The sequence below is a fragment of the Glandiceps talaboti genome, chromosome 1 (assembly GCF_964340395.1).
Source record: "Glandiceps talaboti chromosome 1, keGlaTala1.1, whole genome shotgun sequence".
Lineage (NCBI taxonomy): Eukaryota > Metazoa > Hemichordata > Enteropneusta > Spengelidae > Glandiceps > Glandiceps talaboti.
Window position 1 is genome coordinate 14,887,071 of NC_135549.1, and position 14,965 is coordinate 14,902,035.

Sequence of the window (14,965 nt, forward strand, 5' to 3'; positions counted from 1 at the left end):
AAGGAAGAAATAACAGCTCTGATTTTCAAGAACAGTTTCACTTACTTAGTCTCATAGTTTTTATCAGATTTTCATATCATATCATCAAAATCCTGAATTACAGCATTTTATACTTTACTCGTATTCCACCATTCTTCTTTATCTTTTGTCTCACCTTGGTGATTCTGTTTCCTGCTTCGTTCTCAAAAATGCGATCATATTTCTCTTCTTTTTTTTTGCCACAAATTAAACCTAGTTGAAAGAGTAGTATTATGTACCAAGTGTAGTATGAAACTCACTCATCCATGAACTCAACTCATTTCTATGTGATATTTTTACTGTGTTATTGAGGTATTTCCTTCTCATATCTAAAAGCATGTTTGGTAGAATGCCAAGTGTAAATGCAGTAAGAGCTAGGTCATCCAACTTGTACAATTAAAGCTAATAATTCACTCAATTTTTAGTGAATCACCAATTTTATCACAGAATACAGTCAATGTACTTTTTTAATGGAATCCAAGAGGATTCACCAAATCAAGCGAAGTCATGATTTTGAGGATGAAATGTTACTTTGCACGCAATACGCTACTGTCTCAGTGCACTTTATTAATTGCTCATAGTCTTAAAATGAAGCACATCCCATAATGTTATAATAAATTGGTCCATTTAAGTACATGCCCACAGTCTGTAGTACTGTTTCACAATGCACAAATCTATTCACAATTCACAGTTTACAATAAACTGGTTTTATTTGCACAGTATGCATTTTCTAGTTCAGGATACATTTACATTTTAATACTTATTATGCTAGATATACTGTAGAAGTCAAGTTGTGTATGGCCTATACCACAAATTGGTTCTTGACACGGAATACACTAAAGGTATGTGCACTCTGTCATGCTGCATATCACCTCAAGTATACCATGGAAGAATTCCATTCTTCCTCAGTTCCTGTATCAAATTACAACTGTACATCTCACCTCGGTAAAGTTCAACCTTAGATGAACCTGGATACCACTCAATCCTACTTGCACATAGACCAAGGAACTTATAATGTAACTTATAATGGGTGTTAGCTTAGCATCCATATTCCTCTTTCTTTTCATAGAAAGACCTGAAGAGTCGATCTTGAAATGTCTGAGGTTTCTGGTTAGAGTAGAAGTAAATTAGTAGGTATTCAAACTATCTGGTCTTTGTATATTTTATACTTGTTAAACAAATTGAGTGTACAATGATGGCATGTGGTTTCTAGTGTTTGTAAATTCTCTAACAAATTGGGTGCACAGTATAACATGTGGTTTCTGAAGATTATGTCTGATCAAACTTTATGAATAGCTACATGTAAGTATATAGACAACTTAATGAGGAAGCAGATCATTATCTTTGGGGGTTTTTTTTTCATGTTAAACTCTACTAAATTTTACTGCTGACATGATGAAGCTATCTCCTGATTACAGTTTTATGACTTAATCTTTCATCATGGAATACAAATTAACATCAAGCCTGTATTTTGGTCAGCATGTTTTACTGATGTTGGAATCTCTACTGTCCTGTTCTACAATAGTGTAGAGACTAGCTATTGGGTTGAATCTGAGATATTCAGATTCAAACCCAACAGTCTAGTCTCTAAACAAGTTCTGCTAGGACAGATATAGACCAGAGACTTGGCTATCTGACTCAACATACTGACTTGACAGAACATTTTGTATATCCCAGAAACCTGGCTACCTGACTTGACATACTGACTTGACAGTATATTAGCACAGAGATTTGGCTATTTGACTTGATATACTGGCTTTACAGTATAGCCCAGAGAGTTGGCTATCTAACTTGACATACTGGCTTGACAGTATAGCCCAGAGACTTCGCTATCCATCGTCACAAACAATGATCATTTTACGGTACCATTATTAACGAGTCGGTCCCTACTGGCTTGAGAGAATAGTAAAGATATTTTCAAGCCAGACAGCCCAGTATCAGTGCTAGTAAAGATGAATTGTATGACATGTCCCAGATTGAGTATGGGTTCTGGGGTTTTGATATGAACATTTCACAATTTTCTCCCTTTTTTGAAAATCAAGCACTCGTATTACCACAACCATATATTTTAATATTTCACTGCTAAAATGAAATTAGGACAACAAACTTTGCAAATGTTCACACACTTTTATGTTCCATGTATGGTACATGATGACAGGAATAACAAATGTGATGTCATACTTAAATATCAGTTTTCATGCACAAGTACATAAATTTAACAACACAGATCACAAAACTGTTTAACAGCACGGTTTGGACTTTGTGCCCACAGTGTTGTCAATGTCCTGATGTAGTCAATGACACAAAATAAATAGTTGACATGTCATTTCTTAGCCATCAGTAATTTAAATTGACTATTGATTGGAGAAAGGGTAAGGGGCAGGCTGATTTCATTTTGTAGTAAGTGTGTGAAATTGACCATTTATTGTGCCATATGATACAGTCAGCAACATTTCATCAGAATTTAGGAGAGGCACCCCCAGTGACCTGACATCTTTGACTTGGAACATATCAATAACCAACACCTGCAACTACAGCAGGAGAATTTTAATACCAATTAAAAAATACTTACTGTGTAAAACAAGAAAACTACATACAAATAATTTGTCCCATGAACATGGCATTTGTCAATTAATTGTCATTTTTGACTCGTAAATTAACCTCACATAAAAAGTCAACAATTTACATCAGTAAACTAGGAATTTTATGATAATTCTGAAATGACACACATGTACAATTACCAGAGTCCCTAAAACACATCAGTATTTCAGTAAAAGGTGATTTGAATTTATAACACTTCATCTAGCAATACACAGATCTAAATTACTGGGAAACAAGTCAATTACCTACATCTGGACGCGTTATAAGGAGATTTCATATCAATGTTTAAGTATATTGTATCAGAATTCAAAAGCACTCAACATTTTCTGTATACTGTCCTTGAAAATGACAATTTTTGTTTTCATAAAACTAATCTGTATTTAATATGACTGGGAACGTCTCAATTTACCCACACCTGGGTCTACTGATGAACTATTTCATTTGTGGTTTTATGCATGGACTCATCAGATTAATATTTTCTATGTGTATCTCTTTTGAGGAAACTGCTGCAATCCCTGATAAGGTGAATACTAGAGCAAAACCAATAACAGATACAAACAGTCACTATAGTAAAGAGAATTTATGATGGATTATATGAATGAGAGCTCTACAAAAACACTTTTAGAAATATCATGTTTTATGGGTAATAACATCAAAAAGAAATGTTTCCAGTCTTCTAACTTTACTTAACATTGTCAAAATATTACTCATTCATCATGATATTGCTATCAAATCATTCATTATCAATCACAACATAAAATGATTTCAGAATGATTGATAGGATACTGTTTACTCAGGTACAAAATAATGATGGAATATGTAAAAAGTCATGTAGACACTTTCTTTTTCAGCTGAGCAAACTAAAGCCTATTTCTATTTTGACCTTCAATGTATCTTCACTAATAAATGAACACTGGCATACTTTTCCATCCTGGTGAGTTATTAGGTTGAAAGGAAACCGTCAACAGTTCTTATTTAGCCGTAAATCAACCTTTTGTACAAACACCACGATTTCAAAATCCTGCCCTCTGTTTAGCAACACAATAGAAATGCTAGAGTCCTGGGGATACTGTCACAATGAAATCTTGATTCTCTTTATTAGCGACATCAGGTTTCAAACCGCCCATCATAAATTATTCAAAGGGCAATTTTGTAGTCTTTACAGTTGGGGCCAGAATGTCAAATGTGGACACCTGACGTCAGATCTACAAGGATGCTGGAAATGGGCTTGACAATGACTTATGTGTCAGATAACTGTAAATGTCATCTCAATTTGTAACCACTGATGTTTATCTTCTAATGTAACTGTGATTACTTGAAATTCCACTCACATTTACTGACACTGTCAGTACCCACTTGGAAAAATCATTCCCCACACCATGAATAGAAAAGTAATTCTCTATTACAAAGCTGTTGAAACAGCTAGCTAAAAGGACATGACTTCAGGACACTTAATTCCCCATGTTTTACTTTCTCACTTAGTTTTTCTTCTCTGAAAAGTCATTCCCCAAACCATGAACAGAAATGTAATTTCTACTACAATTACAACCCTCTCCAGATCAAGTCCAGGTAAAAGATAACGGCTGTGGCAGGATTAGGGACGCCATTATCACAATTGTAATGGCGCATCCCATATTGGCTTTACTTCTTCTTTGAAAAGTCATCCCCTTCACACCATAAACGGAAATGTCTTTTCTAGCACAAAGCTAAAAACAGATATGGTTGTAATAACGTGACCAGTGACTCAAAATTTCCCTTTTTTCACTTTTTGGGTAATTACCTATTCACTTTCTACTATCCCTAGTCTAGTTCCAAAATACCGTATTCCGATTTTACACTACGTTATCTTCACACATCACTGTAACGTGTGAAGGTAACGTTGTGTAAAATCGGAATATGGTCATCAGGAACTAGACTATACTATTACTATCCCATTCTCTGAAAAACGATTCCCCTACATATGAAATTTCTAGTACTATATGTAACATGGAAGTATCGTCAGTGATACCTTCAATGGTCGTAATGACAATTGGCTTGGTGACTCAAAACTTTCAAGTTCTCCTAATTTCAATTTGTTTACTTATTTACTTACTTTTTCTTTCTCTGAGAAAAACCCAAACTGGCAACCCCCCTACAGATGGTTTCATTGTTTGTATTGGATTACAAAGGCTGTATTTGACAAGGACTCCACATTACAAAAGACAGTGCCTATAACTGCTCATGTATTATGCATGTCAATCTTTCAAACCATATCATTACTCAAATCAATTCATTAGTTCCAAACGAAAGCCACTAAAACAAATCAACTCAATTACTTTGTTAGTTAATTAACAATTTCATCTCTAATTACAGTGTTGGTTAATTATTTTCGACATTTCTGAAAACATTGTTTCTACTGTACGAGTTTTGTCGGGTTTTCCACAACACATGTGTCACAACATGTTTTGAATAGCTTGCATAATATATCTTTCTCAAACTTACTACCCATGTTACACACTGTACTGCTTGAGGGTATTGTTCTACAGAAAATAAGATTTTTCTATTCAGACGTGCTATTAGAAGCCCTGCTGTTTGACACGAAATCAACCAAGACTGCGAAAATAACAGTGGCAAAATAGCTCCTGGCTAAACACAACTCAGATTCGAATCATGCAACAAACCACTGGAGGGCAACACTGAATACAGTTGCATTTATACTCTTTAACAATTCAATTACGTTATTCCTGCCCTGGAAGCTTTTCTACGAAACATAATAATAGTTGAAGTTTTTTTGCATATTCTCAGAACCTCTCAATTTCAATTCAGACTTCAGAAATAATCGTAACTGACAACATTACAATCTAGGTCATACTCATCACAGTTACAAAATATATCATAAAAAATAGCATCTAAAGTCCTTCACACAATTAGCGGTAAAGTCCTTCAAGAGTACAATGAGCTCTCCCAATTATACCCATACAAAAGGTATCTTGAAATTAAACAGATAAATTCCCTGACACAATTGGCAATAATCTCCAAGAGTACAATGGCTCCCCTTCCAATTATACAGTTACTAGGTCCCCACAGTCTAGAGTTGTCTGAAATCAATGCTCATAACAAAATCTACCCTTAACAGAGTGTAACAAATCTAATTAGCAGTCACAATAATAGACTTTGGAGAAATAAAAATAACAGTAACAGTTCTAAGCAAAACTGATGACATATTACATAATGAATGCCATTTTTCGTTATCATATTCAGTATGAAATCAATCAATTTGATTGGTTAAATCAATTTGTATCGATTGTACTAAAGTTATGTAAATATAACGTATAAATGAACACATGTATGAAAACTAGTATTGCAATATTTTCAAAAAGATTTTTTTCACTGTTACTGTTGTCGACTGTAAGGTGAAAGAAAAATACTTTATATGCATTACTATTTAATCTATTCATTTCCAAATGAAGGAAATGTTGCTGTTCATTTCATTGCTGAACAGAAATGGGTGGGGGTGGGGTGGGGGGGGGGTTGATTTGGTACATTTAGATTTGACAAACTCATTTGTACATCTTATTTCCTGTTTGATGGTTAGGAAATGAAACTAAAACCACTGAACTATTCATCCATGTATATATACATGTGACATCTAATAAAGGTAACATCTAATGAGATAAACACATTGAATTCCCTGGCTCTATCTTAGCTAGCACAGTCTAGAGTCTATCAGTAGCCACAGATAGCCTCTAGACTACAGCTAGCATTGCTGTTACAACTTTAACACAATTCAATCTTGCTACAGATATAACCACTACACTCCTAACAAGATAACTCTTCAGAAAATTTGAATGTACTCATGTGGAAAATACACGATTGTGTTATCATATCATACCGTTGACCCTGTACCCAATCATTAGTTGTTGCTCTATGTACTTACAGCCAGTATGTGATAACTACACATTTTTTTTCCTGTTTTGAAAAGCATATATGACAGTCAACATTTAGAATCATTTTATGACCGAATAGAGTAGTGGGTTATTTTCCCGACTGATCACTAAAATAGACATAACAAATTTAATTGTGTTTTATGTTTTTAGCCATTACCTGTACTAACACACTTTATAGCTATTTATGGTAAACATCTTACTGTTTGCTAATCATGTATGACTAGGTTCTATATTGGGAAATTCTGGTAAACTCCAATAAAATTAACTGGAAACTAGGAAGAATAAGTGGAAACCAAACAGGAAATAATCAAACATAAAAGGTTAAATTGTAGCAGTGTAAAGTTCCTTTACCACATGCTGGCTGTATTTCTATCTAATATCCTAAGCTCATTAGAGCTCCTTACAATGTAAAATACCAATACAGTGTACTCACACACTCTCTCTCCCTCTCTCTGTTCAGGTGCATATAAATTAACATATGAATACCTCATTCAGGCAGTCTGATCAATAGCAGATAACTGTATTCTGTTTTTTTGTCTTTTCTTTTTTTGGAAATTTTCATTTCATTGCATCCTTGTTGTGTTTACCAGACAGGGCACTTTCTTACACTGACATGGAAAGCTGTGTCCACGCATTGTAAATGTGTCCATAAAAGTTGTGACTATTAGTGAAGCCAAGTGTGAAATGTTTAATGCTATTGTTTTGACTGTACATAGTATTACTGACAGAATCCCTACAAACATGTGAAAGTATATATGCACCTGTATTTACATATCTGTGGTTGGTCATTCTGTATGTTGACATGGTAAACTGAACACTGAAGGTAACTCACTGGCATATTATCAAACAACTATCACATCAAGGTCTGGGAGGTCTTTGACCATTTTTTTTTTTATGAGCAAGCTACCTTTTTTATGAGCCAGCTACCTGACTACGTATTCACTAAAATGACTGCTTGAAGTGTAACTGAAATCATTCAAAGTTCTAGAGTAATTTTTTTTCTTCAGATTTCAAACACAACTTCCTTCCTACAAAAATGATTGTAAATTACTGGGAATGGGTTCCATCATAATCATATCTAGACGAGTGGGAAATTACTGTATTCCTGTTTATTACAATGTAGCTATTTCTAACATAAAGCGATTGCTTCGGGCCGCTACGGTAATAGGGATTATTTTTTTGCCCATGGCACTGCGTATCGAAGTGCAGAAATACGTTAAAGTAATTTCACACAAAAGAAGCAGTAACACACTTGAGACATGCTTTTTAAAAGCATTCGTTCTACCAACACTGATTACATGCACGCTAGGGACCTCAAAACGAGTCGTGGGAACATGACATTAGGTTTGTCTGACTGTAGAAAATACTATCCCATTAAAGTATACAAAGCTTCCTACAGTTTTATGACAGAACGACAACATGGTCATGATTCCTGCCAAAAATAAATATCTAAGAATTGAGGACAATGATTGAACCAGACATGACTTGATATGACTAGACTAGATTAGATTAGATTAGTCTAACTGACAGGTTTACAGCATTTGTCAGTATTCAATATAACACTGGTCTTTGAATTCTCACTACAGACATTTAGAATGTTTGTCATGTGTAGTCCTTGTCCTTATTCAGAGTGGTGCTAAAATGCTGAGTTACTGGTAAACTTTGACCTTTACAAAAAATCCTCATGAATCAGCACAATCATGTTTTGAATAACCGTGTGAACATGCAGTGAATAATACATGTTTTATATATATCAAGGGCTGTAATTTGGCGAAATGTAGTCCTGCTTGCTGATAGAGTAAGTTGGAACTCGATTCTGACAATGTCCCTTCTTCTCCGTCCTGCAAAACAGCTGTACACCAAACCGTAACCTACCATATTAGCAGTTATTTACTCATTTGATATCTCTTTGACTACAACAGTCCCCACCACTCGGATCACTAGGAGTTGTGAAATAAGAAATTTTCATAACTTCTGAAGTTCAAACATCCCTCTTCATGTACCCTCAACAGCATATCCAAAATAGCTGCATACATTCCCATACGTAAGGAGGGATGTTTGAAATTATGAAAATTATGAAAATGTCCAATTCTGAGATTATTTTGGGGGACTATTGTAGGTAAAGAGATGAAAAATTGATTACTAACATTTGACCACTGGAACAGTCAATTTTTCTTTTTGTTATTGACAGTTCTGGTGTGAGGTTCTGGTTTTTATAGGTTTTTGTAGTAAAAGTGTAAAAGCGACAATGTCAGAATCGAGTTCCCATTTATTTTGTCTGCAAGCTAGTCTGGATGCCAACGTGTGGTATTGGATCATCTCTAGATCTTTAGATTCATCATTCAATGGAGGAAAGCACTAGACTATCTGCAAGCACGATTTAACACAAAATGTGCAAAATGTCAAAATGTCCACAAAGCCTTCATTAGGGCCCACTCAAAAATTATCCTGATTTATTGAAAACTGTTTGGAATTTCCCCAAATTTATGCCTCTGTGTTACTCATATTTCTAAATAAACACTGCCAAGAGTTGACTGGGTCCTTTCTTTGTTATTCTGGAACGGTTTGTTGGATTACCTTAATGTGTTACAATTTCCGGTGCATAGGGACTATTTAGATTTTAAATTACACAGTTAACAACACACCAAGTCCTTTCTCCATCTTTTTCAAAGGAAACTACTTGATAAGCTGAAATAAGGGCTTTAATATCATCATTTGTATTCAATCTCTTCTAGATGAGAATAAATTGGGAGTTGAGACTTAAAGCAGTCGCTATTCTAGTATAGCATAGTATATGATTGATCACCCGACAAATGTGAGGGTAGTGGGTTGTACGCATATAAACCGTAAATGCATTATATGGTGTTATTTCACACTCTGCTCGTAATATGCTCTTTGTGTGAACTAAATGCGACGGGTTTAGCTTGCCATGTCAGCCTGTACAAAATACTGATATCTAGAAATCTAGAACTAGGTGTGTGAAAAAAACCAAACCAGTCTGATGTGTCACAAATTCTAATTCAACGTACTGGTAATAGTAATTCTGTAAAAACAGTAAAAAAAAAAGAAAAAAAAAGAAAAAGGTTTTGTGTGAACTATTAAATAGTTCTCTACATAAACTAGTTCACGATACTTGAAGTAGTACCTTACATGCAGATGTAGGGCTGTGTGAAAACAATGTGACATCACACATCACTCTGTCGCTTCTGCCTACCTTTTCACACTTGATGGATGACTTAAGTAAATATTTTGTGCTGGTATTTATGAACCTCAGATGTAATCTGAGTCAATTTCAAAGTTACATCAATAAATCAAGGAGACCTACACTTAACCTTGAGATCAATGAATGTTGAACAACACTAAAGGCAATCACAAGAATCAGTTACTTACTCTTACTACAATGTGTAGTCAGCTGTGTCTGTTTGAAAGCACAATCTCAAGTGGACACTGTGTTACATGACAATTTTTTTTTATTTTTTTTTACAAAATATTAAGTAAACCAGATGCATTTCAAATTTAATTTCTTTTTATGTACATTTCCAGAAATCTCATGTCAACTCTTTTACGTACCATAGTTTTCTAAAATGTACATTTTCCAGAATATTGAGTACCATACTTTTAATATGTACAATTTTTCCAGAATATTATTCCTAATATTTCCATTTTCCAAAATATTATTCCTAATATTTCCATTTTCCAGAATTTTGAGTCCATAATTCCTAATATGTACATTTTCCAGCATATTGTACGAACCATAAACACATCAATTTTTTTCTCATATGTACATTTTCTTGAGAATTGAGCAATATGCATTTAATTAAATTTTCCAATACATGTACTAACATTTTCCGAAATACTCAATAAACTCTGTATTTTAAATTTGATTTCTTAATACTTAAAATTACCTGGAATATTGAGAAGACCTCATCATAAATTTAATTTCTTAAACGTGTGCATTTTCAGAAATCTTGAAAATTAATAAGTCAGAAATATGTATCTATAAAATTTCCTATTACATATATGCACTGTCATGTACAAGACTATATTGCATTATGTATTTAATTTGAATTTCCTGATATGTCTCCGTTCATCTATTTCATTTGACCTTCTACCAGATTGATTTTTACAGTTTACCTTATCCATACTCACACTGGCATATTTATAATATTTTCAAAAAATCTGTTTCGATTGTAACTTCCATGAAATGAATTACGAGTAACTAAAACTCTGAAGAATTTTTTTTTTAACTCACCTTTATCTTGATTACATATGCGTATAATTCTAGAATGGTAACTTTCTTCCTGAACTGATTTCCTTTGGACGGTAACAAAGTAACTGAAATCACCACTGGTGAAACCATAAATATATTTGATTTTGTACGATTCTTTATAATTATTTCTGACATCAATAAAAGTATGTCTACTAGGATCTTCGACCTCGTAGGCCAACAGAAAACCATACTGTCCAAATGTAAAGGCTATCCTTTTGGAGGATACAGCATGTTGTATTGCTAGATTTGATGGTCTATTAGCATTATATGTAGCACCCACATACATGGCAAGTTGGTTATCGGGTGGCGCTGGTGCCATGAAAGCTACAGTGGACCCTGATGTAGCCACAAAGTCATTTTCAATGTTACTCTCATCATAGATTCTGCCTTCTGCAGGTGAGATTTTGTGCAGGAAGTGAAGTTGACAGGTTCCTTGATAAGCATCCCCACATGTGATTAGTCTATTCATCTCATAGTGAATAAGTAGTATCTTGTTCACGTTATGTATTTGACCCTTGTAATAATCGCAGTCCCCTTCAGGAAGACATCGAGGATTATCAATGGCTGGTCCAGCTACATGTTCCAATTTCAACTCTAAATCTGCACTGAGATGATAGATGTAATTGGTGGCTCCAATATAGACTTGTCCGTTCTCTTTATGAACTGCAAGATGTTGGAATTCCCAGCCTTCCGGTGTAGTGAAATTGTCGACTCCATAATCTGGCACATAGGTATAACTCTGTGCATTTGACAAGATTATTGAATAACCAAGTAAAATGGTCACTAGACTGGTCAGAGATGCAGTCATTGCTGGTTGTCCAGGCATTATGAATCCAAACTCCATCCAGCACATCCAGTTATTCTGCCATGTGGTGCATTGATCTCATAATTTGGAATGGGAGATGTAATCTACTAAAATAATCTGCAAGGGAATAAAGACAGTATAAATTATACCACACTGCTGAGTTCATCACATTAAAATGCTACAGCTACACAGACGACTTACTTAAGCTTTTAAATCCTTGTAGATATAACATAGATGAGATGACTAGAAGTGAAATGGTAACACACTCCCAGCTGTATCAAGCACACATGCAGAGTTTTGCTCATACTTGTCAAGAGTGATTTTACGTTTGACTGAATCACTTCATGAATGACTGGCTTGACGCTTTCACTATAATTCACACTAATTTGGTAGCACTGTAAACAAGTATATTTTTTTTAAATTTTGACAAAATTTCAACCCACTCGTCGGAAACGTATTGTCATTGAAATTAGCATGAACAAGTATGATTTTGTTTGTGGATTACGTATAGTGAAAGGTCTACACCCAATGCATTGAAGTGTCAGACCATGGAAGTATCACGATACATACATACCTCAGGCTCCATGGTCAGACATTGTAGAAAGAGAAGGGAGACGTGCGTGTGTTACACTGGCCCTAACCGTGGGTTATACTTCCATGCCCTAACGTATCTGTTTTACCCCTATACAACTTACAAGTCTGTGCACACAGGAAGACACTGACTAGTGACAATAGCGACGGATTAGTCAACTGCAAAACATCCAGGTACGATATCACGTGTAAATTACTTCGTGCTAAAGTTTCTATTAAAGTGTAATATAAAACCCTGCTAAACTAGTATAAGGAAATTCATTTCCCAACGTTTTCTGAGATAAATCACGGACTGACAAGCCAACAAACATGTCAAGACATTTGAACCAAACCAGGGCAGAGGCAAGTGTCCACAGATCAAATTTCTCCTCGGACACGTGCATACTATACGTAAATAATACACCGATACACGATCGTATTTCACTGCCGTAGCTTGTAAACTATGTCGTCGGAGTCGGACTATAGCTACTACAAGCAAACTTTGTTTTTCAAATTTAAAGTGCTGAACGTCGTGCAAAGTTGTCGGTTAAAATGCGTTGTTACGTTGCGTAAATTATATGTACTCACATTTACAAGTAGTCGATCGGTAGTGTCACAAACTCTGTAAATCACAACTACTGAGTTGGCACGCCTACATGTATCCACTGAGGAAAGGACGAACTTGAAACCTGCTCAAACTGGCCGCCATGATCAAAATGGTCATCAACCGGAAGTTGTTGAGTATCGGTAACTTGCTGCCCAAATTTGGTGGGAGGGATGACGTCATCGTTTGTTAAAAACCATTTCGTCATTGATGACAGGGACGCATGAGACAACCCTTCGCAGGAAAGTTATCACGATTAGCACACCTAGCACACCTTTTTTCGATAAAGGTATTCGTTCTTTGCGTGTATCGTCAATATACAGGCCGCAAACGTGATTACGTACAGGAATGTTGTGGGTCTATTAAAGCACAGTGAGTTTGTTAATATGTGTATTGATTGTGGATTGATTTTTAAATACCGTTACATGATGACTACAAAATGATTCAAAATTAGAAAATCTGTTAAAAGCTATCGCCGGCTGTATTTCACTCTCCCTCTTTTGTTTGTTTTTATTGATGTTTTAAAAACAAGGAAACACAAACTAAACATTTTTTAAATAAACTTTTAGGAAAAGTATACAGGGCACAGGTGTATGCTAAATGTAAGCCTAAATAAGCTGACATGCATTCAGTACATGGTGGCGTAGCATTTCTAAATATCGAATAATGATGACTATCAAAACTTGTCCTTTGGATTCATTCGTCATGTGGCTACTTTTTGTTACCGACCTATTTCCGTCGATTTCTTTTTAACTTGGTAGTTTTTGTACGTTCCATTTCACCCGCTGAGAGGCATGGGAAACTTTAAATGCGGAACTACTATACTAGTGAAACTGTTTCATTTACATGATGTACTGTATGAAAGTGAATGATTTCCATATTCAACTTTCTGTATAAAAAATAACATGAATATTCGCGAAACTGTTGGTACAGTATTTGAAAACATCTTGATATGCTAAACCAAATGATGTAAATAAGTATATCTCCCCATCAGCTTTGCGATAACTTTAACTAACGTCTCTTAAATTATCAGATGGAAAATAGGGCTACTTGAGTTTTTTTTATTTAAATTTATTTCTACTGAGTATTTGGCTCACGTCACGGCTGATTTTGGGTACTTTCTTCAACACATATGTAAATATGTTTCTGACCTCGCATGTCTGGAAACAATTTGGCAAAATCAGTGTTAAAAGAACTTAGCACCATGTTGTCAAGGTAACACATCGCATAATTTGGGTTTTATAACATGCTTATTTCATATTTCGTGGTTTAAAAGGACGGGATTTAAGCTTTAGAGGTTCGAAAACTGAAGTTTCCTTGTGGTGGCATTAATTATAGTATTATGTATCGGCATGGTGAGGTCCCGGGGTGAGGTGAGGCATCATCGTAACTGGAGACGTGAGTTTAATATTGGACGGCAAGCTAGTCCTATTGAGAAATTATGAACAGCGCCCCCAACAGTTTAACAAATAAACATTTCAACGGAAAAGTCCATACACATGTTGGTACAGAAAATGTACATTGTATATGCAGTCTGTAGTACGTGGAGTAAATATAAAGCTATATTCTCAACATTTTATTGTCTTATTTTCTCTTATCCGTATGGATTCATCATAATAAATGATATATAGTCAGGTCAGTGAAAGCAATATTTTTTGTGTATAACCTTACCTTGCATAATAATCAGCAGGTGGGATTAGGGAATTCAAAGGAATATATCGGACTGCTGATTAAACCATATAGTGTGATAAACATATAGAAAATTGTATATGTAGGTGTAAATATCTTTAGTAATGCATGTGGAAGAGGGCGCCCTTGGATGGTGGTTATTTAATAAAGTACTTATACGGTTATAATAAGTAAACAATATCTGAGAAGAATCGAGAATTTTCTGTTTAATTTTGAAGTGATTATCATTATGGTTACAGTATTATTACAAGGTTATACAATATATGTAATTATATATACGAAGTATCCTTAAAAATCAAAGTACTCTTTTAAAAAATTACTATGATAATCATAGGCGTCTGTGAATTAATCCAACCAACCATTGAACCGATCGACCAATCAATCAACCAACCAATCGATCGACCAACCAACCAACCAACCAACCAACCAACCAACTAACCAACCAACCAACCAACCAACCAACCAACCAACCAACCGACCAA

General features: G+C 35.0%; 1 protein-coding gene across 2 annotated transcripts in view; it reads right to left on the minus strand.

Annotated features, from left to right (window-relative positions):
- The window catches only part of LOC144435155 (hepatocyte growth factor receptor-like), a 58,037-nt gene extending 45,124 nt beyond the window's left edge, over positions 1 to 12,913 (minus strand). For both annotated transcript variants that reach the window (XM_078123757.1, XM_078123833.1), the window contains exons 1-2: positions 12,779 to 12,913; positions 10,798 to 11,737 (exon numbers count right to left, since the gene is read on the minus strand). In XM_078123757.1, the coding sequence (XP_077979883.1) occupies positions 10,798 to 11,668 (871 nt within the window). In that variant the 5' untranslated portion in view covers positions 11,669 to 11,737; positions 12,779 to 12,913. The remainder of the gene's footprint in view (positions 1 to 10,797; positions 11,738 to 12,778) is intronic.
- Positions 12,914 to 14,965: the final 2,052 nt, after the last annotated feature.